The sequence below is a fragment of the Lutra lutra genome, chromosome 4 (genome assembly GCF_902655055.1).
Source record: "Lutra lutra chromosome 4, mLutLut1.2, whole genome shotgun sequence".
Taxonomy (NCBI): domain Eukaryota; kingdom Metazoa; phylum Chordata; class Mammalia; order Carnivora; family Mustelidae; genus Lutra; species Lutra lutra.
This window is the reverse complement of record NC_062281.1, coordinates 143,333,282-143,358,598: the sequence shown is the minus strand read 5'-3', so window position 1 is coordinate 143,358,598 and position 25,317 is coordinate 143,333,282. Positions and strand designations below refer to the sequence as shown.

At 40.1% G+C, this 25,317-nt stretch overlaps 1 protein-coding gene across 14 annotated transcripts in view; it reads left to right on the top strand.

Moving 5' to 3' along the window:
* Window positions 1-1,424, top strand: part of LEPR (leptin receptor) — a 121,642-nt gene extending 120,218 nt beyond the window's left edge. For 11 of the 14 annotated variants that reach the window (XM_047724809.1, XM_047724811.1, XM_047724810.1 and 8 more), the window contains one exon: window positions 387-519. In XM_047724809.1, the coding sequence (XP_047580765.1) occupies window positions 387-432 (46 nt within the window). In that variant the 3' untranslated portion in view covers window positions 433-519. Of the gene's footprint in view, window positions 1-386 lie in introns of all 14 variants that reach the window. The other 3 variants (XM_047724823.1, XM_047724812.1, XM_047724806.1) reach the window with 3 other exon arrangements.
* The last annotated feature ends 23,893 nt before the right edge of the window (window positions 1,425-25,317 follow it).

Below are 25,317 nucleotides of genomic sequence, written 5' to 3'. Positions count from 1 at the left end.
TAACCAATCTTTATTGAGAGCTAAGCACTTTCAGACACTCTCTAATTTATTCCTCACCACAATGCCAGGAAGTAAATACTGAACATATTTTTACAGATGAAGAGACTAAAAGGCAAAGAGGTTAATGTACTTGTCCATGATCATAGAAGGGCTCAGACCAAAGTCTGTCTCATCCCACTTTTAAACCATCTTCTGCTGACTCTCCCTTATGATTTTTGACATATTCATTTTCAGTCCAAAAAAAAAAAAACAAAAACCCAGTTCATTTGCGGTTGACTTATGTCCTTTAGTAGTAACCTTTCACACTTTCATTTCTGCAATGATGTCATAATGAAGCAAAAAGAAATTTAATACAATTGAGCATTAAAATGTGTCTTTTCTTTTAGCCAGAAACATTTGAGCATCTTTTTATCAAGCATACAGAATCAGTGATATTTGGTCCTCTTCTTTTGGAGCCTGAAACCATTTCAGAAGATATCAGTGTTGACACATCATGGAAGAATAAAGATGAGATGGTACCAACCACTATGGTCTCTGTACTTTTGACAACTCCGGATCTTGAAAAGGGTTCTGTTTGTATCCATGACCAGCACAGCAGTGCTAACTTCTCTGAGCTGGAGAGCACCGTGATAGCCCGTGAGGATGAAAGCAGGAGGCAGCCCTCTGTTAGATATGCCACCCTCCTCGGCAGCTTTAAATCAAGTGAAATTGATGAAGAGCAAGGGCTTATAAACAGCTCAGTCAGCAAATGCTTCTCTAGCAAAGATTCCCAACCAAAGGTTTCTTTTTCCAACAGCTCATGGGAGATAGAAACCCAGGCATTTTTTATATTATCAGATCAGCATCCCAATATAATTTCGCCACACCTTCCATTCTCAGAAGGATTGGACGAACTTTTGAAACTCGAGGGAAATTTCCCTGAAGAAAATAATGGTGAAAGGTCTGTCTATTATTTAGGGGTCACCGCAATCAAAAAAAGGGAGACTGGTGTGTTTTTGACTGACCAGTCCCAAGTGTTGTGTCCATTCCCAGCCCACTGTTTATTCACTGACATCAGAATCCTCCAGGACAGTTGTTCACACCTTGTAGAAAATAACTTCAATTTAGAAACTTCTGGTCAGAAGACTTTTGTATCTTACATGCCTCAGTTTCAGATTTGTTCCACTCAGACTCAGAAAATAATGGAAAACAAAATGTGTGACCTAACTGTCTAATTTCATTCAAGAAGCATCTCAGATTTATGTTAGAATGAATCATGTGAAGTGTAATATATTTTGCTGTGGTTGTGGCTATGGGAGAGGAAAGAAAACCGTCAAAATTGGAAACGATTGTCCCCAAATCAGTGGTATCTCATTCAGTGAGGTAGACAGAAAGTGTGAGACACCCTTCAAGAGCCTGGCAATGTAGACTGACTCTTCTAATTCCATTAACAAGCTACACTGGGAAAAAAAGCTTTTTAAAAGCTAGAAACAAGCCCAACAGATATCGCATTTGGGAACAGGAGACCTGTGTAGAAAGAGCTAATCTTCTCAGTTATACCTAAGTTTGAAAGAAGACTTCAAACTGATAGTTGTGAGATGTAACTTGTTTCAAGGGTGTCATTGTTTTACCTTTTTACCTTGAGTTGTCTTTGCTTTCTACCGATTCACGCACACACCCGTTTGTACCTAAGAGGCATCCTCATACATTTTTAAAGTATGTGATGTATTTTGTGCTACTTGACTGTGTGATTTTAAGATTTTGCAATTTAACAAACTTGTCTTGAGAACTTACTCTGTGGTAGGCACTCCATTAAATGTTGCAGATAAATAGAAGATTTAGCTCTGGCCTTGGGGATATACTTCTGAAGACTGACAAGTAAGCCAATCTTTATGTGTCAAATCTAAGATATGTACCATTGAATGAAACTATCTATTAGAATGGCAATACCCACAATTAATATTTTGATGACAACAAAAGCACTTTTGAAGACATAATGTCTGTCTCAACTCTTCTCTATAAAAGATATCGCAGTGGTCACTTTGGATTCAGTTCGATTGCCACATGTTACTGTATCTCACTCCAGAATCACTGTCTTCCCTGATTCCATTTGCTTGTGTGCTATTTTTTTTTCTAACTTACAGAGCATTCTCTCTCATATAATCAACCACTGTATTAAATCTTTCCATACTTTAACTCAACTAATTATTAAAGTAATCATATGGGACATGTTCCCCTATAACACCCATTTTAAAGATTAGAAGATTAAGTAATTTTCCCAAGGTCACAGAGTTAGTGGGTGATGGAACTGGGATTCAAATTTAAGTCCAGATCTTTTTTTTTTAAGATTTTATGTATTTACTTGACAGACAGAAATCACAAGTAGGCAGAGAGGCAGGCAGAGAAAGAGAGGGAGGAAAGCAGGCTCCCCACTGAGCATAAAGCTGGATGCAGGACTTGATCCCAGGAGCCTGGGATCATGACCTGAGCTGAAGGCAGAGGCCCAACCCATTGAGCCACCCAGGTGCCCCAAGTCCGGATCTTTTAATGCTAGTACTGTGTTTGAAACCTACACCTTACTTTGCCATTCATTAAAAAAATGTGTTGTAATCAAGTAAAATTTATTAAGCAGAAATAGAACATGGGATGAAAATTAAGTGAGAATTACACAGATGTTGTTTTTGCCCTTAAAGACTTTAATATTTATTGTTGATTTCAGTTTCTAGTATGCAACAAAACTCAAAGCATATTGAGCAACAAACTAAATTAAGAAACCTGCAGAGATCGATGTTGAATGGCAATAATTAAGAATGTCAAGATGATCGGTATGATCAAAACAAATACTTCAGTCCTTGAAAATATGCCTATTGGTTGTTAAACATCCCCAGTTTCATACTTAGCCTGAGAGAGGATCCTGCTGATTTTACTTTTACCCAAAAGAAAATCCTGCTCCCTATCGCTATGCTAGTTGAGGCCCTATGAAATGAGCAGTTCTAGACAATGACAAAGATCTCAGACCCCAACCAACAGGTGTTTTTTCACACTTCATGATCATTTGCCAGTTAGAAACCAATAAAGCTGTTTCCTATCATAGGCATCATTGAGCTAGCTTGGGATCTCATACTCCGGTAATGACTCTCACCAGAGAAAGGTAGAGGGCTCCTATCAACTCACTGAATAATTAGTACGGAATGAAAGCCTTAGTTCCACACAAAGATAAATTGAAAGAATATTTTTCTTCACTGATGTTTTAAGTGGTCCACAGATTCAGAAACAGAGGAAATTATTGCATGTATGGAAGCTCTGGTAAAATTGGCCATTAGTTTGAATGCTGCTTATAGAATATAGACATTTAATTGAGGGTACCATATAGGAGAGACAGGAATTACATTTTGCTCCAGTCTGCACGTGGTTAGAGATTAAACACTGGGCATGTCCACTGAGACACATTTTCTTGTGGTCTGGGACCTGTAACTTGAGGAAGAGAAACTGATAGAGGTTCCGATCAGCCCAAGATTTCACCATGCTATACGTTCACTGTAGTGAATTCAGAAGTCCCAGGACCACTATTGTGCTGTAGGTCTGTGTGAAAAGAATTTAGTAACAGCACATTAAGTTGAGAGCATGACCAGCATCCTGGCACAGCTTGATTTCCTAAAAACAAGTGAAAATATCTCAAATATCAATATGCCAAGAGAGTTTCTTTCACGGAGAAGGCTAAAGTGTACAGTTTGGCCTATTGGTATGTATAGATTTAGTTCTTTTCTATAGTCAATGTGTTAGGGCTCTGATTTTCACTTTTGAAAGTTTGTTTCACTCTATGTATTACTATATATTATTGGGTCTTTGTGAAAGTTATCTGTTATTAAATAGCGGGTTTTCATTAAAATTTAGAATTTTTATACTACAGGAGGTCCAGGTATTCTCCATTTCTTCCCAAAGATTCCTTTAAAAAAATGTTAGGAGAGAGAAGAGCTGAAATATGGGTTTGGACTTCAACATTTGGGAAAAATCTGGAATTTTGAGTATTTCACTGAAGGCCTTGAACCGAAAGACAAGTTACTAGTCAGTCTCTCTAAACCTGAACTTAATGAAAAGAAACTCAGAAGCTACTAATTTGAGCTAGGGCTGCAAGTTTCAACAGATTGTCTGAAGGTAAACCATTTGTCAGGGTTAATGAGAAGATATGTCTCCTAGGTTAAACCCCCAAGAACAAAGATGAAGAAATCAAATCAAGGTGCACTTACCAGCAGTAACAGCCGAAGCCTCCTGTTGGAGACCTCGGTTCCCATTTGGAGATGAACTACATCTGGATAAGAGAAATGGGAGCAGATAGTCTTCTATTTTTTAGCCTAGTCTCAAGTAGTAAGAAGACTTGGATTACATTCGCAAACCAGTGGGTGATCCTGGACCTACAATAAGGCTTGATGATGCAGAGCCATGAGCTGCTACCTTCCCTCATCCCTTTCCAATAAAGCCAACTCCCTCTTTCCAAACGCCAAACATATGGTCACATTCCCTTAGGAATATTCATCTTGACGCCTCAAAAGCGGAGAGAAGATAAACTTCCTCCACAGATTGATACCAGATTCCAAAGCCACTTTGGTTGGCACAGGATCCAAGCTAGGCCATTGAGAGCTGTGCCCACGGGGCTCACATGGGGTTGGACAATATGCTGAATGGATCAGGCCATGCTGCAGCCATATGTCACCTAGATGTGATGAAAGAGACCCCCTTCCAAATTCTTTCCTGTAGTTTCTAAAAGACATTTGCTCCACTTTTAAGGGTCATCTTGATAGTTACGGATTTTGCCAGACTATTTTTTATTGAAAAAACACGTTCTCAAATTTAAAACACAAGATGTAAAGGGTCCACTCTACTAGGGTGAATAGAAGCTGCATTTGAGGGTTACCCAAAAAATGTGAAGAAACATTTACAAAAGGAAACTAGAGAAGTCACTAGTTTTATTTTTTCTTGAACAACTAATTTAAAATGGTGAAGCATTCCCACGCTGAATCACAGGGGAGCAGCTGAGAATACAAAGGTCTGGATTAGAACGGAGATATTTCCCCATGTATTTGTATGAGCATCAAGAAATGGTTTTCATGGGTTCTTGTACTGAACAAATTATTTTTATACAAAGTCTGTCACTCAGTGTTTATTTTGGAAAGCTGCTGAAGATGTCTATTTTTCAAAATTTTACTTAAGATGTTTGACATTGAATTCAATTTTGTGAGGATCTTTGACAAGATGTTTTAAATAGTGTTCATTCAAAACCCCTAGAACTGAGAAGAATTTGGGAAATTACCTAATTTTGTAGTGAAATACCTAGATTGCAGATACTGTACTTTTAAAACTTGTCATTAAGTATTTGGCATTCAGTGAACATTTCCTCTTTGGTCACAATTGGTACATTAACAAATGTTATAAACACAAGTGTTGAGTGAGATATGATCACCAATTATTTTATAAAATGTAATTATTCTAATTCTCCTTTATGTCCCTAAAGTCACAAAGAAGGAAAGTAAATTATGACTGAATATTTTCATATTTTATCATCACAGATCATGAGCAATGTCAGAATTTTGAGAAATCAAATGTCCAAATAGAGTTATTATGAGTTTAAGTTATTTTAGAATTGTCTTATTATTATATGATTACTTTCAGCAAAGTTTTGAAAATACAAAGAAGTAATCGTTGTAGTTAATTTAGTTAATATAAAATTTTTATACATTGATAGCCTTTATATCTTCAAAATACTTATATAATGCCTTTCCTTTGAAAGGGGTTTGAAAACATTTTAGATGCAAGTATCTCCCTTTACTGTTACTGTCTTGGGCATCTACTCAATGCATTACTTCATACCAAATTTTTCTGGCATTATAGCCACTTGTGATGAAAAATTACTCATTTTAAACATCAGGAGCTCTTTAGTTTGGTTCTTTACTTCCTTAAGAAATCTTGATTTAGTGATCTGTGAACATTTGTTTCGTCATTTAGGTTTCCAGCAATTTGAATTTTTAACCCCTTTTTGGGCTAGTATTCAGACACTTTCACTCTCTTGCTTTCTAATTTTAAAATCTAAATGAACAAATACACACAGAAAAAATTTCCAACAGTACAGAGAAATATAAGATAAAAGGTCTAAATATCTTTCCCTACCCAGCTCTCAGTTCCTATTCCCCAGAATAACTTGTTAGTATGATATCACATATCTTTTAAAAAATTTGTATTGTTGGGATTGTATTCCACCTGCTGTCATAAAATTATCCTTTTCCCTTAATAAATCATATTTCCATATAAACCCATATATACCTATTTCTTTTTTTGTAATGGTTTCACAGTGTCCCACTGTATCAAAGTACAATGATTTATGTTAACAGTTTACAGTTGGTGAACATTTAAGTTGTTTCCAATCTTTTACTATAACGGGCAATACTGAAGTGAACATTCGTGTACATAATTGTCTTGGCATATTTTGCAAATCTACTTGTCAGGAATCTTGATTACAAGTGTCAGAAATCAACTCAAATTGAAGTATCTTTTTGATATTCTAATTTCATCTTGATGAATGAAGTTGAACCTATTTTCATGTTTATAAGCCGTTTGGTTTTCTGTGCTTTCATATGTGCTGAATTCTCTTGGGTTGTTATAATTTTTAATAATTTCTTATAATTCTTTTTTTACATACATGATCTTGGTTTTTTTTTAATTGAGATGTAACTTATATGCTGTAAAAATACACAAACCTTCAGTGTATAGCTTAATGAATTTTTAGACATTTCCCCCTGAGTGTTTATCTAGGAGTAAAATTGCTGAATGCAGGCTAGGTTCTAATTTAGCTTTAATAGATACGCCAAATAATGGTTGAACTGATTTACACTGCAATCAGTAATGCAGAAGAGTTCTGCTGCTTCAACACTGATACTGTCAGCTTTCTGAATTTTAGCATTCTTATGGTCATGGAACAGTTTTTTGTGGTTTCGGTTTGCACCTCTGTAACATGTAATGATTTTGAGTAACATTTAATTAATTCTTCTCCTGCCATACTTGTTGTTTTGTCATAGATCTTATCTCTATGTATTTCATAAACATCTAAAGTATTGTTATATTGTTGCTTTAAGCAGTAAATAGTCTTTAAAATTTGCCCTTTGTAGTGTAGTCTGTTCCTTCCTGCATCTGTGTGTTCTTCCATCTGGGATAATTTCCCTTCATCCTAAAGAAATCTCTTGTCCTGCAGATCAACTGTGACTTCCTTAATAACTATTTTTTTCTGATATTTTGTGCTGTCATTTTGGGGTTCATATTTTTAATTTATTTGGAATTAATTTTGCTGTAAAGAGTGATATAATGATCTAGCTTTTATTTTTTCCAAGGGTCTAATCTGTTGTCCTAACACAATTTGATTCTGGGAGAACAATCCTTTTTCTCAGCCACATAAAATGTCATGTTTATCATTAATTAATTCCCAAGTATATTTGTGTTTATTTCTGGGTTCTCTATTCATTTGCATTGATTGCTCAGTCTGTTTTCATCTAGTATTAAGTCTATTAATTACCACCATCTACCCGATATGTTTTAATATCTGGAGGGCTGGATTCCTCAGCCCTGCTCATTATGCTTCATTGCTATTCTTTCCAGAACAATTTTAGTATCATTAAGTTTTATAAACAATAATTCTGTTGGTATTTCAATTGTAGTTAATATGAAATATTGTAGCAAATGTAAAAGTACTGAAAAATGTTATCAAAACAGTATTTTGTTGCCCAATGTTGCCTATAAATTTAAAAATTTGGGGAAGGAACTGTTACTTGTGTCTTCCTAAATGAGACAAATAATTCATATCATATCTGCAATATTAAATTCTTCCCAGAATCCACCTTTGACACTATGGAATAGAAGTGTGGTAGGTGCTCTAAACTTGATGCTTTCGATATGGGGTTATAAGTAGCATGATTATCCATCCCACTGTGCCTGTCCAAATCTTTCTTTAGGTATATATAATGATCCCTTTCATTCTTATAAGTGCCCTAGTTTTGACAAACAAAATACGTGGTTATCATATAAAGGACTAGCCCTCTGACAATAATTGTTGCTTTTATCTCTTTAATGTACCAGTGGTTATCAAATTTGTTCAAGTATAGGGTGTTTGAAAATCATGGTGAACTTTAAAGACCATGAAAGTACTGCTTTAATTCTCCCATTGTAACACCTGAAAACAACTATCTAGTAGCAAATAGCATTATTTGTATATACGTGTCTCTTTCTCAAAAGTAACATAAAAGCTTTCTTTATCCAGCAATAAGGTATACTAAATGTTCTGAGAAATCTCTCTCAGTATAGCATATCTAAAAATCGGTAGGTTAGGGGCGCCTGGGTGGCTCAGTGGGTTAAAGCCTCTGTCTTCCACTCAGGTCATGATCCCAGGGTCCTGGGATCGAGCCCCGCATTGGGCTCTCTGCTCAGTGGGGAGCCTGCTTCTCCCTCTCTCTCTGCCTGCATCTCTGCCTACATGTGATCTCTGTCTGTCAAATAAATAAAATCTTAAAAAAATAAAAAAATAAAAATTGGTAGGTTAAAAAATATCATCTTAATCTATGGCTACATTGAAGGAAAAAGAAGGAAATTCCAAATAGCTTTGGAATCACCTGCTCTCCATGACCAATAGCCTAGTTTTGAAAGGAAAATATGATGGAAGAAAAAGAGTGGGGAGATCTCACAATGAGGACCTCAGAAGTGAACAAGAAAATCATGCCCAGCAGAGGAAGATGTTGGGGCTTATGTTCCTATCTCAGCCACTACTCTGGACTGAATTGAAAAAAGGTGGGGGGCAGAAAAAGCCACCTACTCTCAGGTTTGTATCCACTCAGATTTCTATCCTCAGATTTTCATTCATATGGATTTGGGGCCCAAATTTATACCACTTGTGTGATGCAGAAAAACACGAACAGAATATTCACTTTCAGGAGCCCCAGATTGGCTGAGCCTTTTAAGGTCCACCCCAGAAGCAGATACAAATGGTCTCTGGGGGAATCCACCTTCACCCTAGACCCAGAAGACCTCAGAGTTCCAAGGAACGTTTGATTATTGACAAAGTCACTTACACAAGGACACAGATGCCATTAGTGAGAGTCAGCAGGAACAACAGATGACAGTATCAGAACCACAGAGACTGGAAAACCAAGCCAATATTCTGAGGAAGGTGGAGGAGGAAAATGGAAAAGTTTGGTCCTTAAAGACAATATTGAGCAGCATATCAAAATTTGTGAAATGCAGTTAAGGTACTTAGTCTGTAATATACACAATAATGTGGGTGAATCTCAGCATGATTGTGCTGAGTGAAACCAGCCAGACCAAAAAAAAAAAAAAAAGAAAAGAAAGAAAGAAAGAAAGAAAAGAAAAAGAGTACGTGCCAAATGATTTTATTTATTTAGAATTCTAGGAAATTTGGGGCACCTGGGTGGCTCAGTGGGTTAAAGCCTCTGCCTTCGGCTCGGGTCATGATCTCAGGGTCCTGGGATCGAGCCCCGCATCAGGCTCCCTGCTCAGTGGGAAGCCTGCTTCCCCCTCTCTCTGCCTGCCTCTCTGCCTACTTGTGATCTCTCTGTCAAATAAATAAATAAAATCTTAAAAAAATAAAATAAAATAAAATTCTAGGAAATTCAAAGTAACTTGCGGTTCTAGAAAGTAGGTCGCAGCTTGCCTGGGGTCGGGAGGGATAAAAGGAGGGATTGCCAAGGAGCACACTTAAGTCTAAGTTTTCTTACCCATATAACGTGGAGAAGATGTATACCACCCCTGGAGGGAGAGGATACCAGTCCAGGAGGGAGATGTATACCACTACCAGAGGGAAGATGATACCACTCCCAGGAGGGAGGTGATACCACTCCCAGGAGGGAGATGATACCACTTCCAGGAGGGAGATGATACCACTCCCAGAAAGGAGATGTAAGGCCTAGCCACACCTCTGTTTTCTCTTCTCCCATCTGACTAGGGGAATCCAGGATAACAAACTCCCTAAAATTTAGGAAGAAGTAAGGGCCTAGAGGATAATGGAGCAGGACATTAAATCGTGAATGGTCAAATGAAGTGAGTTGAGTGTGTCCCTTGAACTTTTCCCAGACTTATATGAGAAGAAGATACACTTGTCTCCTTTAAGACATTGAGTTATCATTGGCTGTTTTTGTTAGAGCAGCCTAGCTTTACCAAATAGTTACTAAATTTTAAAATTTCAATAACATTTTTTAATTTGAGGAAATCTTTTTCAAATATGCTGGTCATTTTCATTAGATCTGTTCAATTTTTTTTTTTTTTTGAAATTTCAACATTTATTTTTTTTAAAGACTGTATTTAAAGAAGTTGCTGTGGCTGATACTGAAGAGGTTACTGCCTATGTTCTTCTCTAGGATTCTGATGGATTCCTGTCTCACGTTGAGGTCTTTTATCCATTTTGAGTTTATCTTTGTGTATAGTGTAAGAGAATGGTCGAGTTTCATTCTTCTACATATAGCTGTCCAATTTTCCCAGCACCATTTATTGAAGAGACTGTCTTTTTACCACTGTATATTTTTTCCTGTTTTGTCGAAGATTATTTGACCATAGAGTTGAGGGTCCATATCTGGGCTCTCTACTCTGCTCCACTGGTCTATGTGTCTGTTTTTATGCCAGTACCATGCTGTCTTGGTGATCACAGCTTCACCTGGTGAAATCAGGTAACGTGATGCCCCCAGTTTTATTTTTGTTTTTCAACATTTCCTTAGCGATTTGGGGTCTCTTCTGATTCCATACAAATTTTTGGATTATTTGCTCCAGCTCTTTGAAAAATACCAGTGGAATTTTGATCGGAATGGCATTAAAAGTATAGATTGCTCTAGGCAGTATAGACATTTTAACAATGTTCATTCTCCCGATCCAAGAGCATGGAATGGTCTTCCATCTTTTTGTGTCTTCTTCAGTTTCTTTCATGAGTGTTCTGTAGTTCCTCGAGTACAGATCCTTTACCTCTTTGGTTAGGTTTATTCCCAGGTATCTTATGGTTCTTGGTGCTATAGTAAATAGAATCGATTCTCTAATTTCCCTTTCTGTATTTTCATTGTTAGTGTATAAGAAAGCCACTGATTTCTGTACATTGATTTTGTATCCTGCCATGTTGCTGAACTGCTGTATGAGTTCTAGTAGTTTGGGGGTGGAGTCTTTTGGGTTTTCCATATAAAGAATCATGTCATCTGTGAAGAGAGAGAGTTTGACTTCTTCATTGCCAATTTGGATACCTTTTATTTCTCTTTGTTGTCTGATTGCTGTTGCTAGGACTTCTAATACTATGGGGAACTAGGTGGTGGATATTAGAGAGGGCACAGATTGCATGGAGCACTGGGTGTGGTGCAAAAACAATGAATACTGTTACACTGAAAAGAAATAAAAAAAAATAAAGACTATTTAAGAGAGAGCAAGAAGGAGCATGAGCACTAGCAGAGGGAGGGGGAGAGGCAGAGGGAGAAGCAGAATCCCCACTGAGCAGGGAGCCCAACAAGAGTCTTGATCCCAGGACCCTGAGATCATACCCTGAACAGAAAATATCCCCCTCAACATCTATTTCTAATGTAACTTTTTAGTAATCATCTTATTTTCTGTACCAGATAATACCAATATTTGAAGTCTCAGTTCTCCTGATTATTTCTGCTAGCTCTAACTCATAGTGACTTCTTTATTCTTATATATATTTTTTAAATTATGGGTTTTTAGATTATGGAATCAGTTGGCTGAACTTCATTTTTGGAAAAATTTAAAAGATCTGAGTTAAGGGTGCTTTCTTTAGAGTGGATTTGCATATTCTTCTCTCTAGCACCAGGGGTCCAACCAATCTTCTAGAACTTCAATTTCTCAGCTTGTAGTTTCACCCACCATATTGTAAATATGAATTCAAATCCCAGTTCCATGTTCTCATGGGGAGAGTTATTAGAGCTACATATGTTTTTCCTTTACCCAGAAATGTAGGAGATATAGGACAAATTTTTACATTAGTTTCCCTGGACAGAAAGAGGGTCAGAGCTTTGCCTGAAGCTCTCAGGTTTAGCTCCCACCGTTTGTAGTGACAAAGCCCCATTTCCCAGTTATGTGTAAGCATCAACCATTTGGCTCAGAGATAGGGTTGTCAGATGAAATACACACCACCTAGTTGTATTAGACTTTCAGATAAACAATGAATAACTTTTTTATTACAAATATGTCCTGGGAAATATACATTTTTCACTTGAAACTCAAGTGAATATTAGCTGGGTGTTCTATAGTTTTATTTTCTGAATTTATTATCTGAATTTTGGTTTTCATATCTTTCTGGTTTCCATTCCTGTTCAAGATTTTTGACCTTGAATATTTCATTAACTTTTCATTGAGTGGTAGATGTTTTGCAGTTGGATGTCTGTCTTTTTGAGAATATCTAGTCTACCCACGTTATGCTTAAGGTATCTAGATAGCTTTGGGTTTTACTTTATTCGGTCTTCAACCCCATCTTCTACTTTAAGATGTTGCATTTTTCCGAGATAAACTCTTCTGATTTCAGAGGATATTTATGTCAATTTAAAGAAAGAAGTATTTATTTCCAGAAAATAACCTTAGCCAGCTAGATCTTCTGTGGTATGTTGCCCTATAATTTGGGAATAATGAAGTTGCAACAGAGTCACTTTATCAGCCTGTTTCAAATCTAATACACATTTCAAAACTTAAGAAAGTTTTATATGCTAAAATATCCCCTACTTAACTACTTTTAGTTGGTTCCAACTGAGTGTGAAATCTTCCACTTTCACAGAACCCACGTTATTTCACAGAATGAAGGACACTACTTCAGATTTATTTTCAAAAATTACCTTCTTAATTGCCTTAGAACAGCAGGGCTGGGCTCCACATCTGCCCCTCTTCCTTCGACAGCGATGATCCGTGAGCACCCACCCACCTGGCCAACTATTTCCCATCTAGGCTGGAAATGTAACTGGAATCGGCTATCTGTCAGACCTGTGGCAGGTCTAGGGGATGACAAGTTCATGGTTTCTGTCCCAACCCCCGCCTTACCCCCCAAGCCTGCCTCTTGTGGCATCTTGAGTTCTGAATACATGTAGATTCAAGGTCTGCTTTGTATTCCCCAGTCTAGGTAACAGGAGAAGAGGGTTTATTGGTTTCAGTAATTCCCAGCACAACGAATACACAGTCCTTTAAGCTTGGATGCCTGTCGCCTTCGTCACTGTCAATCGCTATGGAAAGAATTACCTGTTGCCTCTTCCCTGGCCTGGGGGGTGGCGGGAACTTGAGGTGGGAGGTCATCGTGAGTCCGTGTGCTGAAAGCTCCCTTTACCACTGGCATATCAATGACCTACCACACTGGTACATCTTGTCAATTTCACAGTGTTGTCCAAACATTGGAGGAAGAGATGATTTATATCTAATGAGTGAGGCCATCTAAGTAAAAAATGACTGTAAGGAAATAAAATCTTGGTGATGTAGATGAGAGCTATACAGGAGGTGGCTATTCCTTCTGAGCTGGGGTGTGTTTGATCTGTAGTCGAGGGCACTTGAAGGGAGAATTGTTCATTATTTTCTCCAAGGCAACTGACCTGTTAGAGTCCTTGTAGCAAATAGATGGCTTCCGATTCCCTAGATTTTCCTTGCAGCAACTTCAGCAATATGTGCTCAGCATTGCCTTGTACAAGACTGTGTCCTGCAGACTCTGGTCATAAAAACTGGGCATAGAAACTGCTCTGAGTTGAGATTTTCAGCAATTTCAATAGCTCAGCCAGATGTGTAGGCCAAGAGTGCTGGAGAATGAGATTAATAGATTATTTCATTGATTTCTGCTCTGATCTTTATTATTTCTCTTCTCCTGCAGGGTTTAGACTTTCTTTGCTATTCTTTCTCCAGTTCCTTTAGGTGTAGGGTTCGGTTGTGTACTTGAGACCTTTCTTGTTTCTTGAGAAAGACTTGTATTGCTATATACTTTCTTCTCAGGCCTGCCTTTGCTGTGGAACACAAATTTTGAACAGTTGTGTTTTCATTATCATTTATTTCCATTAATTTTTTCAAGTTTCCTTTAATTTCCTGGTTGACCCATTCATTCTTTAGTAGGATGCTCTTTAGCCTCCATGTATTTGAGTTCTTTCCAACTTTCCTCTTGTGGTTGAGTTCTAGTTTCAGAGCATTGTGGTCTGAAAATATGCAGGGAAATGATCCCAGTCTTTTGTTACTGGTTGAGACCTGATTTGTTACCCAGGATGTGATCTATTCTGGAGAATGTTCCATGCACACTAGAGAAGAATGTGTATTCTGTTGCTTTGGGATGGAATGTTCTGAATATGTCTGTGATGTCCATCTGGTCCAGTGTGTATTTTAAGGCCTTTATTTCCTTGTTGATCTTTTGCTTGGATGATCTCTCCATTTCAGTGAGGGGGTTGTTAAAGTCCCCTACTATTATTGTATTATTGTCAATGTGTTTCTTTGATTTTGTTATTAATTGGTTTATATAATTGGCTGCTCCCATGTTAGGGGCATAGATATTTAAAATTTTTAGATCTTCTTGTTGGACAGACCCTTTAAGTATGATAGTGTCCTTCCTCAACTCTTATTATATTCTTTGGCTTAAATCTAATTTATCTGATATAAGGATTGCCACCTCAGCTTTCTCTTGCTATCCATTAGCATGGTAAATTGTTTTCTACCCCATCACTTTAAATCTGGTGGTGTCTTTGGGTAAAATGTGTTTCTTGCAGACAGCATATCAATGGGTCTTGTTTCCATTCTGATACCTGTGTCTTTTGATTGGGGCATTTAACCCATTTATATTCAGGGTAACTTTTGAAAGATATGAATTTAGTGCCATTGTATTGCCTGTAAGGTGACTGTTACTGTATATTTTCTCTGTTCCTTTCTGCTCTGTTACTTTTAGGCCCTCCCTTTGCTTAGAGGATCCTTTTCAATATTTCCTGTAGGGCTGGTTTGGTGTTTGCAAATTCTTTTAGTTTTTGTTTGTCCTGGAAGTTTTTATCTCTCCTTTTATTTTCAATGATAGCCTAGCTGGATATAGTATTCTTGGCTGCATATTGTTCTCATTTAGTGCTCTGAATATATCATGCCAGTCCTTTCTGGCCTGCCGGGTCTCTGTGGATAGGTCTGCTGCCAATCTAATATTTCTACCATTGTATGTTACAGACCTCTTGTCCTGAGCTGCTTTCAGGATTTTTTCTTTGTCACTGAAACTTGTAGTTTTACTATTAGATGATGGGGTGTTGACCTATTTTTATTGATTTTGAGGGGGGGTTCTTTGTGCCTCCTGGATTTTTTGCTTGTTCCCTTTGCCAAATTAGGGAAATACTCTGCTATAGTTCCCTCCAATATATCTTTTGCCCTCTCTCTCTCTTTCTTCTTCTTCTTCTGGGATCCCAATTATTCTAATATTGTTTCATCTTATGGTATCACTTGTCTCTCGAATTCTCCCCTTGTGGTCCAGTGTTTGCTTGTCTCTCTTTTTCTCAGCTTATTTATTCTCCATCATTTGGTCTTCTATATCACAAATTATCTCTAATGTCTCATTTAGCCTAGCAGTAAGAACACCCATTTTTTATTGCACCTCATAAATAGCTTTTTAAATTTCAACTTGGTTAGATTTTAGTTCTTTTATTTCTCCATAAAGGGATTTTATTTCCTCAGAAAGGAATTCTCTAGTATCTTCCATGCTTTTTTTGAGCCCAGTCAACCCCTTGATTATTGCCATTCTGAACTCTAGTTCTGACATATTACTAATGTCCACATTGATTAAGTCCCTAGCTGTCAGCCATCAGTACTGCTTCTTGTTCTTTTTTTTTTTTTTTTTTTGTGAATTTTACTAAAAGGATAGCAACAACCCCAGAAAAATATACACTAATGAAATCAGAAGAGACTTGAAACTGGGGGGAGAAGAAAGGAGGGAAAAAACCCCATATATATATTAGTAGACTGGTGAATAGAACAGCACCACACACTTGATTTGGGGTATATTTTGGTCTGTTAGAAGAAAGTGCTTCCCAAAATTTTAACGAATGAAAAACTTATATATATACACAAAAATAAGGGTAAACACGATGAAGGGATGGAATATGACTGTAAGGATGAAAATTTAAAAAGATTATGAAAAAGGAATTGATAAGATAAGAAGTTGGTTGAAAAAGAAAAAAAAGGAAGAAAGAATGTGATCAGGCTGGAGACTAGAACAAAGCCATGTGCTAGATTTAGGGTATATTTTGATCTATTAAAAGAAACTGTATCCCAAAATTTTAAAGAAAGGAAAACCTATATATATATATATATATACAAAAAAAAATAAGGTTAAAAGACAATGAAGGGATAGAATATGACAATAACAATGAATATTTTAAAAGATTTTTTAAAAGGTATTGATAAAGGGGCACCTGGGTGGCTCAGTTGGTTAAAGCCTCTGCCTTTGGCTCAGGTCATGATCCCAGGTCCTGGGATCGAGCCCCGCGTCGGGCTCTCTGCTCAGTAGGGAGCCTGTTTCCTCCTCTCTCTCTGCCTGCCTCTCTGCCTACTTGTGATCTCTGTCTGTCAAATAAATAAATAAAATCTTTAAAAAAAAACGTAGTGATAAAATAGTTAAAAAACGTTAAAATAAGAAAAAGGAAGTTTTTAAAAATAGAATAAGAAAAAAATAAAATAAAAAAAATTTAACTTTGAAAGACTAAAGGATCATGGGGGAAAAGCCATGAATTCTATGTGGTGCTTTCCCCTAGCTCTGGAGTTCTGTAGTTCTCACTGATTGGTAAACTTGATCTTGGCTGGATGTTCTTGGTGATCTTCCATGGGAGGAGCCTGTTGCAGTGATTCTCAAATGTCTTTGCCCAAGGTGGAATTGCACCACCCTTGCCAGGGGCCAGGCTAAGTAATCTGCTCGGGTTTGCTCTCGGGAGCTTTTGTTCTCAAGAACTCTTTCCGTACAGCTTCAGAGGACGGGAATGAAGATGGTGTCCTCCCAATCTCCAGCCCCATAGGAGCCAAGAGCTCAGGGCCCCACTCCTCAGTGCACCCTCAGAGTTAAGCAGTCAATCCCTCACATCTCCCTGGTCTCGGGCAGTACTCTGATCTCACCTGGCCTGTGAACGACCATTTCTATTTCTGGCACCCAGCCCCGTTCGGAGTCTCCAATCCCAGCAGTTTTGTGCAGTACGCTCCTGCACCGCCCCTCCTGGAGGAGGAAGGAGGGGGTCTCTCCAGATCTGCCACTTATGCGGTCTGCTCAATGAGCAGTGGCCCAACTGTGGCTCAGAGCACAGTTTAAGGTAACTCCTAGGTGAGAGCTCACCCTTCGGCTCTGTCTCTGCAGCCAGCTTCCCTGCTCCAATACCTGGGATCTCTGCCACACTCAGGCATCCCTGGTCTTTCTGTGACCCCACTGGTCCTGAGAACACACTGTCTTTCAAGGGCTCCACCCCCCGCCTAGCCTCTGGAATGATGTCCCTCAGTGGAACAGACTTCTAAAAGTTCTGATTTTGTGCTCTGCTGCTCTACCGCTTTCCAGGTGCCGGCCCCTCCCACCTTGGTCTCTCTTCCTGTATGTTGCCTCGGATTCACTTCTACACTTGTCCTACCTTCCAGAAAGTGGTCCATTTTCTGTTCCTAGGATCACTGCTCTTCTTCTCTTTGATCTGCTGTTGAGTTTGTAGGTGTTCAGAATGGTTTGAGAACCATCTAGCTGAACTTCTGGGACCCGATGATATTTAGGTCTCCTACTCTTCTGCCATTTTGCTCCTCCCCTCTGCCCCCCAGAGAAAATTTTTAAAGAAAAATCAGGCTCAGAAGGAAGGGACTCATGCCAGAGAGTACATGGGGGTGTAAAAGAGGCAGGTGATCTGTATCACCCTTAATGTCATCAGAAGTCTATCCACCCAAAGCCAGAAGAACATTATTCAAAAACAACAGTACACATGGGACAATTCGTTTTCTAAAATAAAAATCCCTTGCAAATATGTATCCCTTGCAAATATGTTCATCCTTCTTAAAACAGCTAACAAATTATAATCATTACTTTTTGAAATGTTAGGCACTTAAGGAGTAGCATCTTTTGGGAGGCATATGCCAAGGAATGTACAAATTGAAAAATGTTGCCATCAGCTTTGTAGTAATGGCAAGATGTTAGCAGAAGCTGAAATATAGCTTTGGATGACTTGGTTTGAGTTACGCCATGATGGGGTTTCCGTAGGTTTGCGTAGTCTGCTTCATGACAGCTAGGTTATGCATCAGCTCTCTAGACGAGCTCACCTGAACCACGGTGTGGCTTCTCCGGGAGTTGGCTAAGGCAGGGGCTCATGCATCATGCTGGGGAATGAAAAGCATGAAGTTTAAGATCCAGGAATCCCGGGACGCCTGGGTGGCTCAGTTGGTTGGGCAGCTGCCTTCGGCTCAGGTCATGATCCCAGCATCCTGGGATTGAGTCCCACATCGGGCTCCTTGCTTGTCAGGGAGCCTGCTTCTCCTTCTGCCTCTGCCTGCCATTCTGTCTGCCTGTGCTCGCTCGCTCTCCCTCTCTCTCTCTGACAGATAAATAAATAAAATCTTTAAAAAAAAAAAGATCCAGGAATCCCAGGTCCAAATTGTGAATTAATGCCATGAGAGAAAATAACAGTGTACCTGGAATTTGCCATGTGTGGACGTACCCTGGAGGAACCATGTGTGATACCCAGAAGAAATGGAACCCAGGGCAGAGTGAGATACAATTTGTATTCTTCAGCAGATAAATTGGTAAGCATGTGGATAAACTGACTGTATCAAACAATAACAAAAATGTCGACTTAATTCACAAGGAGAAATTCCTTTTTTAAAAAGATTTTTATTTATTTATTTATTTATTTATTTGACAGAGAGACACAGTGAGAGAGGGAACACAAGTAGAAGAGAGGGAGAGGGAGAAGCAGGCTCCCCACTGAGCAGGGAGCCCAATGTGGGGCTCGATCCCAGGACCCTGGGACCATGACCTCAGCTGAAAGCAGACGCTTTAATGACTGAGCCACCCAGGTGCCCCAAGGAGAAATTTCTCTATTCAAGGATAACCTTGAACATTTTTCATTGATATAGACACTACTAGGTAAAGCTTAATTCTTACCACCAATTCACCACCTCTCCCTCAAGATCAACAAACCCAAATAGTGGGGACCTCTAATAATCCTCAGGGATTTCTCCTGTTCCAGATTAAGCCTAAGCACATCCTCAGATCTTTAACCAAAAATATTCTTTCCTCCTCTGTGCTAACCTCCCTGTTAACTTGATAGGAGATACGGAACTGCTGGGTTGTTCTAACCACGGGGTTCTATAGTGGTGGCTAATTGGTCACGGGGTCTCTAGAAATAGATGGAGAGCCTCATAAGGTGTGGCTTGACATATATAGAAAGAAAAATGGGGATTTGCTGAGAAGACATGGATGTATTGTAGAGATTCATAGCTTCTTACTGAGTTCCTAGAACTAAGTCAGTTTGCAGAACTGAAGATCCTCAAGTGAGAGCAACTGCAGCCATTCACCAAACTAATGGTGCCCTGGGGCCAGGGAAATACTGTCCTTCCATGACTCTGAATTTGCCCTGATTCCCAGAGATCACAAACACTCCCATGTTCCAACAGATGAGAGTTTATGGAGCTCAGTGAGAGAGGGAGTCTTGGCCCAAGCCTCATATTTGTCTTGAGTTTCTTTTTCTTTTCTATTTTTTTTAAGATTCTTTTTTAAAATTTATTTGACAGACAGAGATCACAAGGAGGCAGAGAGGCAGGCAGAGAGAGAGGAAGAAGCAGGCTCCCCACTGAGCAGAATGCCGGATGCGGGGCTCGATCCCAGGACCCGAGAACATGACCTGAGCCGAAAACAGAGGCTTTAACCCACTGAGCCACCCAGGCGCCCCTGTCTTGTGTTTCTTTTCCTAGTCCCAGATTGTACAGTGGGAATAGACTTTCTTTGTAACTGTCAGAATCTGCCACATTTGTTTTCTGGCCCGGGAGAGGAGCCATTATTGTGGGAAAGACCAAGTGGAAGCCCTTGGAACTGCTCCACCCCTAGGGACAAAAGCAGACATAAACATCACCATCGAAGACCTGGGAGCTGCCATGGGTACTCCTACCAGACCTCAAGCTGAGGGTTCTTATCCTCTAGAAACTGATGGTCTCCCAGAAGGGAACAGCTCCCACCCACAACCTTCCAACCAAGTAGATGACTGCATGAAATATAGACAGCTTCCCCCCAAATTCAATGAGAAAAAGACACAGATTGTCATGCTTTCATCTTCATTCTTTTGATCTTTGTTTATAATCCAGAGTATCTGCTTTCTATTGCTAGTTTAAGGCCACTTTAAACCACTCTGATTAACGTCCTGTCTTTCCTTCCTTCCTTTGGTATTTGTGCCACTTTATCGCTGACTGTAATGTGCCAGCACCCAGCCCTTACCATGTCGGTATCCTCTTCTCCTCATCAGAGCCGGTTCCATTGCATCATGCTGCACGGTCATCTCCAGCCTCGGCCTCAGAGGACAGTCACCACAGAGGTCTTCAGCGATGCAGGTGCCCCTTCATGAGGCCATTTTTTCACTGGTGAAGGGACCATCCTCTGGTCCTCTGAGGAGGTTATGACAAAGATGGTTGAGCAGGTTGCGTGTATTAGGTCCGTTCCAACTTATCTGTTTCTCTAAGACTTTGGACTCTTTTTTTTCCCATAAGGATGTCAGGAAAGTAACAGCCAGATGGTTACCAGACCTAAGCCCAGAAAGATGAGTGGACTGAGCTCCCTCCAGAGAACATAGTGAAAGAAAGAACCACTTTGAAAGGAGCAGTGGGCTTCAGTTGAGGGGCACTGACCTTTGTCTCCAGACAGGGGGAGAGTCAAAGGAGTAACTACCTCAACATCACCCTCCTCACCTCCCTCCAGTTTCCTTTCAGAGGTTCAGCTACTCAAACCCAGGCAGAGAAAAGAAGGCATATGGAGGCCTATTGATAGAGTCCGTACAGGTTAGCTTTCTGAGGCCAAGAGAAGTGCGAGGAAGAGGGAAAGAGCAGACAGGGAAAGGCAGAGAGTGTATTGTTGCCCCTCAGCTGGAAAGAAGTGGAGATTCCTCGGTAAGTTTAGTGTTTTTGTAGAAATAAAAATTTCTGCCATGTTGGCAGAAATGTATAGATGTAAAAATGAGTGGCACTAGGATTTTCTCGCTTATCCTAAAAACGTAAGGAATCTAAAGAAGCCCCCATACAAAGAAGGACACACTCAAATCCTTGTCCTAAGGGCAATACACTGAGCTGGATAAAGACATCGTAGAGTCTGACTATCAGAACATGAGACCCTGGTTCTCACTTCATACCTGTTAACCGCACAGGCTGTCCCCTGCTTCTCCCCCACTCCCCCAAGTTTGTCTGCCTTAGACTCACCCCAGGCACATCTCCCCTCAAACTGATTTCCTCACCCAGAGAGACCATCCAAGACCAAACTACTAAAAGTTGTGACTTTTTCTCCCTTTAAAAAAAAACAAAACTATTCTCTAAATAGAATCATATGAATATTTATTTTGCTTACTTTTTTTGCTTGTATATTTCACTTTCATATAAGCTTATATGCTTTAGGAGAGCATGGCGTTGCTTTTTCAATTCTATATCCTTAATGCCCAGGACAGTGCCTGAAACGAAGCAAACCCATCATTTTTTCCCCCCAATAATACTGATAATAATAATCCCATACTGAATTCCCAGAAGCCTAATCTCAGAATATAGACATAAATATAGACACAAAATCTTCAAGAAAATGTTAACAAATCAAATGTTTTACTTATATTTGTCCCCTACATATACCCCTAGTATCTGTGATAACACCTGGGTCCTCATAGGTCTTTGGTAAATTTTTACATGTGACATTGAACAGAATCAATTTTTGAGGGAAATGTTTAGGACAAAGAAGCGTTGACATTGCTTGCATTGCACAGGAAAGTTAAAAATAAATTAACAAAGAAAATTCTGATTTGAGAATAATTTTCTCTTTGTCTTTCAAACTTGAAATGACACCCCTCCCTATAATGGATGATCTCTTTATTCACCTCACTTTATATTGTCTTGGATGGGGCAAGATCACTGGCGTTTACTGAGAACTTTCCATGTGGCCAATGTGCTGGCGGTTTAACTTCATCTTTTCATTTTAATCCTCAGAATGGTTCATAACGCCAGCAAGAAAACGGGGGCTTAGTACATTTTCCAACAAGTCAGAACTAGTAATTGGCTGAATAAGGAATGGAGTCGGGTCTTAAGGCGTATAATCATGGAAAGCAGCTTATCAAAGACTGTGCTTCTCATAGGAAAGCTCTGCTAACCGATGGCAGTGGGTGAGCCCAGAAGATCCCTGGATTTCAAACCCCCCAAAGAGTTAGGAAACAGTCCCCGGCTAGTCGCGATTTTTGCGTTGTGCTCTGCTGCCACCTGCTGGTCATCTGTGGGAAAGCTGACAGAGCTTCACAAGCAGTCCGTGCTAGGCCCCCCTGCCAGCTCAGGCCTGCAGTGACTACAGCGCCACCTGCAGTTCTTCTGAAGGAGTTTGTTTTAGACCGTTGGCTTGGCTCTGACCTCACTGGCTAAAACTCGCCCATGGACTTACTCAAGAGAAAGTTCCCTCGTTTGGGGTGTGTCTGCAAGCAGCTGACCTGGTTATGCCAGGGCCTCTGCTCGGTGGCTGTCAAAGTCAGCAGGCTTCTCAGACTCAGACTCCAAATTGTTCATGGAACAGTTATGGAAATGGTGCATGGAAACCATTAACGACTTCAGAAGACGGCCCATTATTTTTCCACCCCAAATCTGGAGAATATGTATATATTCACACATGTACAAAGAATATCACATTTCTGATAAAAGACCAAATGCCAAACAGCATTTCTCTGGGGGTGATGAGAATATTTCGCTATAGCGAACATTTATGACTGGTGTAATTTTTTTTTTTTTTTTTTTAATCTTAAAAATGCTTCTTAAGCAGAGACCTATGTTCCTGGGGCTGTTTTGCTGCCGGTAGGGTGGATGTGGGTCTCCCAGGCAGAAGAGGGGAAGGCAGAAAGGAGCAGCTCTGCTTCATTGTTATTTCTCTCTCTCTGTTCCTTTTTTCTGCGTCGTCATAGCGGCTCACTCACATCAGCAGTCTGAAGACACTGGCAGAGCTCTCTGCCTCTCTGATGCCATCCTCGCAGCCTTGGCTGGGATGGCAGGCTGCTGGCTCTGGAGTCCAAAGATCTGGCCCTGTCCTCGTGTCCCTCCCTACCCGTTGTCGTTCCTGCCTCACCCATCATCTCCCGCCAAGACTTCTGTCGGCAGCCCTTCTCGCTCAGCGCTGCGGTCCCACCCCAACCTCTTTTTCCTTCGCCATGAGAAAGGATCACAAGCACCTGGCTAGAAACAGACATCACAGGTACCCCCCTGCTTTTCGGAAGTCTGCGTTAGGCCGCCTCACTTTTATGAAAGACCAGTGTTAGTATCTGTTTTTAAAACCGAAGGAAACCCGAAGACGATTTTCGTTTTTACAATAAAAAATTTTTTTTAGGGGCGCCTGGGTGGCTCAGTGGGTTAAGCCGCTGCCTTCGGCTCAGGTCATGATCTCAGGGTCCTGGGATCGAGTCCCGCATCGGGCTCTCTGCTCAGCAAGAAGCCTGCTTCCCTCTCTCTCTCTCTCTCTGCCTGCCTCTCCGTCTACTTGTGATCTCTCTCTGTCAAATAAATAAATAAAATCTTAAAAAAAAAAAAAAAAAATTTTTTTTAAATTTAAAAAATAAAATAGAGTAATATAAAGGAAAATAAAATAAAATGACAAAAACCGGAAGCCAGCCTACACAGAGGCAGTGAGCACCCTGAGCACGGAGAGTGGCGCCACCAAGCGCTTCCCTTTGGAACTACACTCAGAAATCTCAACAGCCAGCCACCATAGTTTTGAACTGTGTCCGTGAGCATCGGTGCTTTATCTCCATTTATTCTAGGCACCTGTTAGCACCTTATGGGCACATCTTATTAGAACAACCTAACAGAGGTTTTTTGGGGTCTGGGAAAGCTCAAAAATGCTTTCATAAAAGTTCATGGTAAATACTTCTTTGCTTTATGCTGTTTTCCATTTTAAAATGTTTTCACAGGAACTCTCTACTTTCAGATAGTGGGGAAAACCTGTGTCCATTCATTATAAAATCAAGGGAGAGGAGGAGGGGGCCACAAGGACTTTTATTATTTTTTTAATTGTTTGCTACTGGAGAGGCTCGTGGATGTCAAAATTTAAGAATTATTAACCTGTATAGCTTAACTCAGGCTGAGAGGAGCTAAAATCTAGGCTCTCCCCATTAGCAAATGAAACACCACCTGAGTGAAATCAAAACCAGCTTCTCCCCACTCCCAGTGAACTCTTCTCTACACTCCCCTCCTTGCTGAAAACAGGGCCATTATCCTTCTAGAAACCTAAGTATAAAATCTGGGAGTTGCTTTTAATTCTTCTCCCATCTAAACAAGTGTCCCATCCCAAAGATTCTGTCTCTGGGACACTCAATCTTTGCTCCTTTCCTCTGTGGCTTCCCTGCTCCATCCCGCTGTCCTTGCTCAGCCTGAAGCCTCCTCAGCTGTTTGGAGGTCCTAGTCTCCTGTCTCCCCGCCCATCTGACTCAGAGATGCCGCTTTCATCCATCTGAGGGCCAGTTTTGACTGTTCCTGCCAAAACCATTCACACGTCATTTGGCATTAAATAATAAAATAAATCTGAATAATAAAATAAAAATGAAATCTGAATTCCAGAAGGTGGGCAGGTAAGGCCCTCCACAGTCTCATCCCAGGCTGATTGTCTACTACTCCCCTCCTGTAACCTAGTCAGTAGCCAAATTTGCATCATGTGTCCCTGGGCCTAGAGATGTGTTAGACACAGTACTAGATCTCCAGTGCTCCAAATCTGGTTGGAGAGGCATCCAGGAGTATAGTAAGTGCTCAAGAGAGAAATGCCCAGAGGTCTTTAGGAGCCTGGGCTGGAGAGCTTCAGGGGAATGGGAGTTAGCTAGCCTGCCTGGGGTGCGGATGGGGGGTGGGGAGTTGGCGGACGGGCCACAGACAGGCAGATGTGTGGAACTTCATGAGTCCAGGGCAGGTGCTGCTACAAGTAGTCTAGGTCGGCTAGAGCTTAGGCTGCCCAAGAGACAGCAGTTGAAGGAGATGCTGGGCGCCTAAGAACAAGGGCACTAATGCCAACAGCATCTTCAGGGCCCTGTATTCTGCCTGGCATTTCTCATAGGCTTTCCTGTTGACTTTTCACAAAATCCTGATTATGGGAAGAGTCTGTTTTGCTAC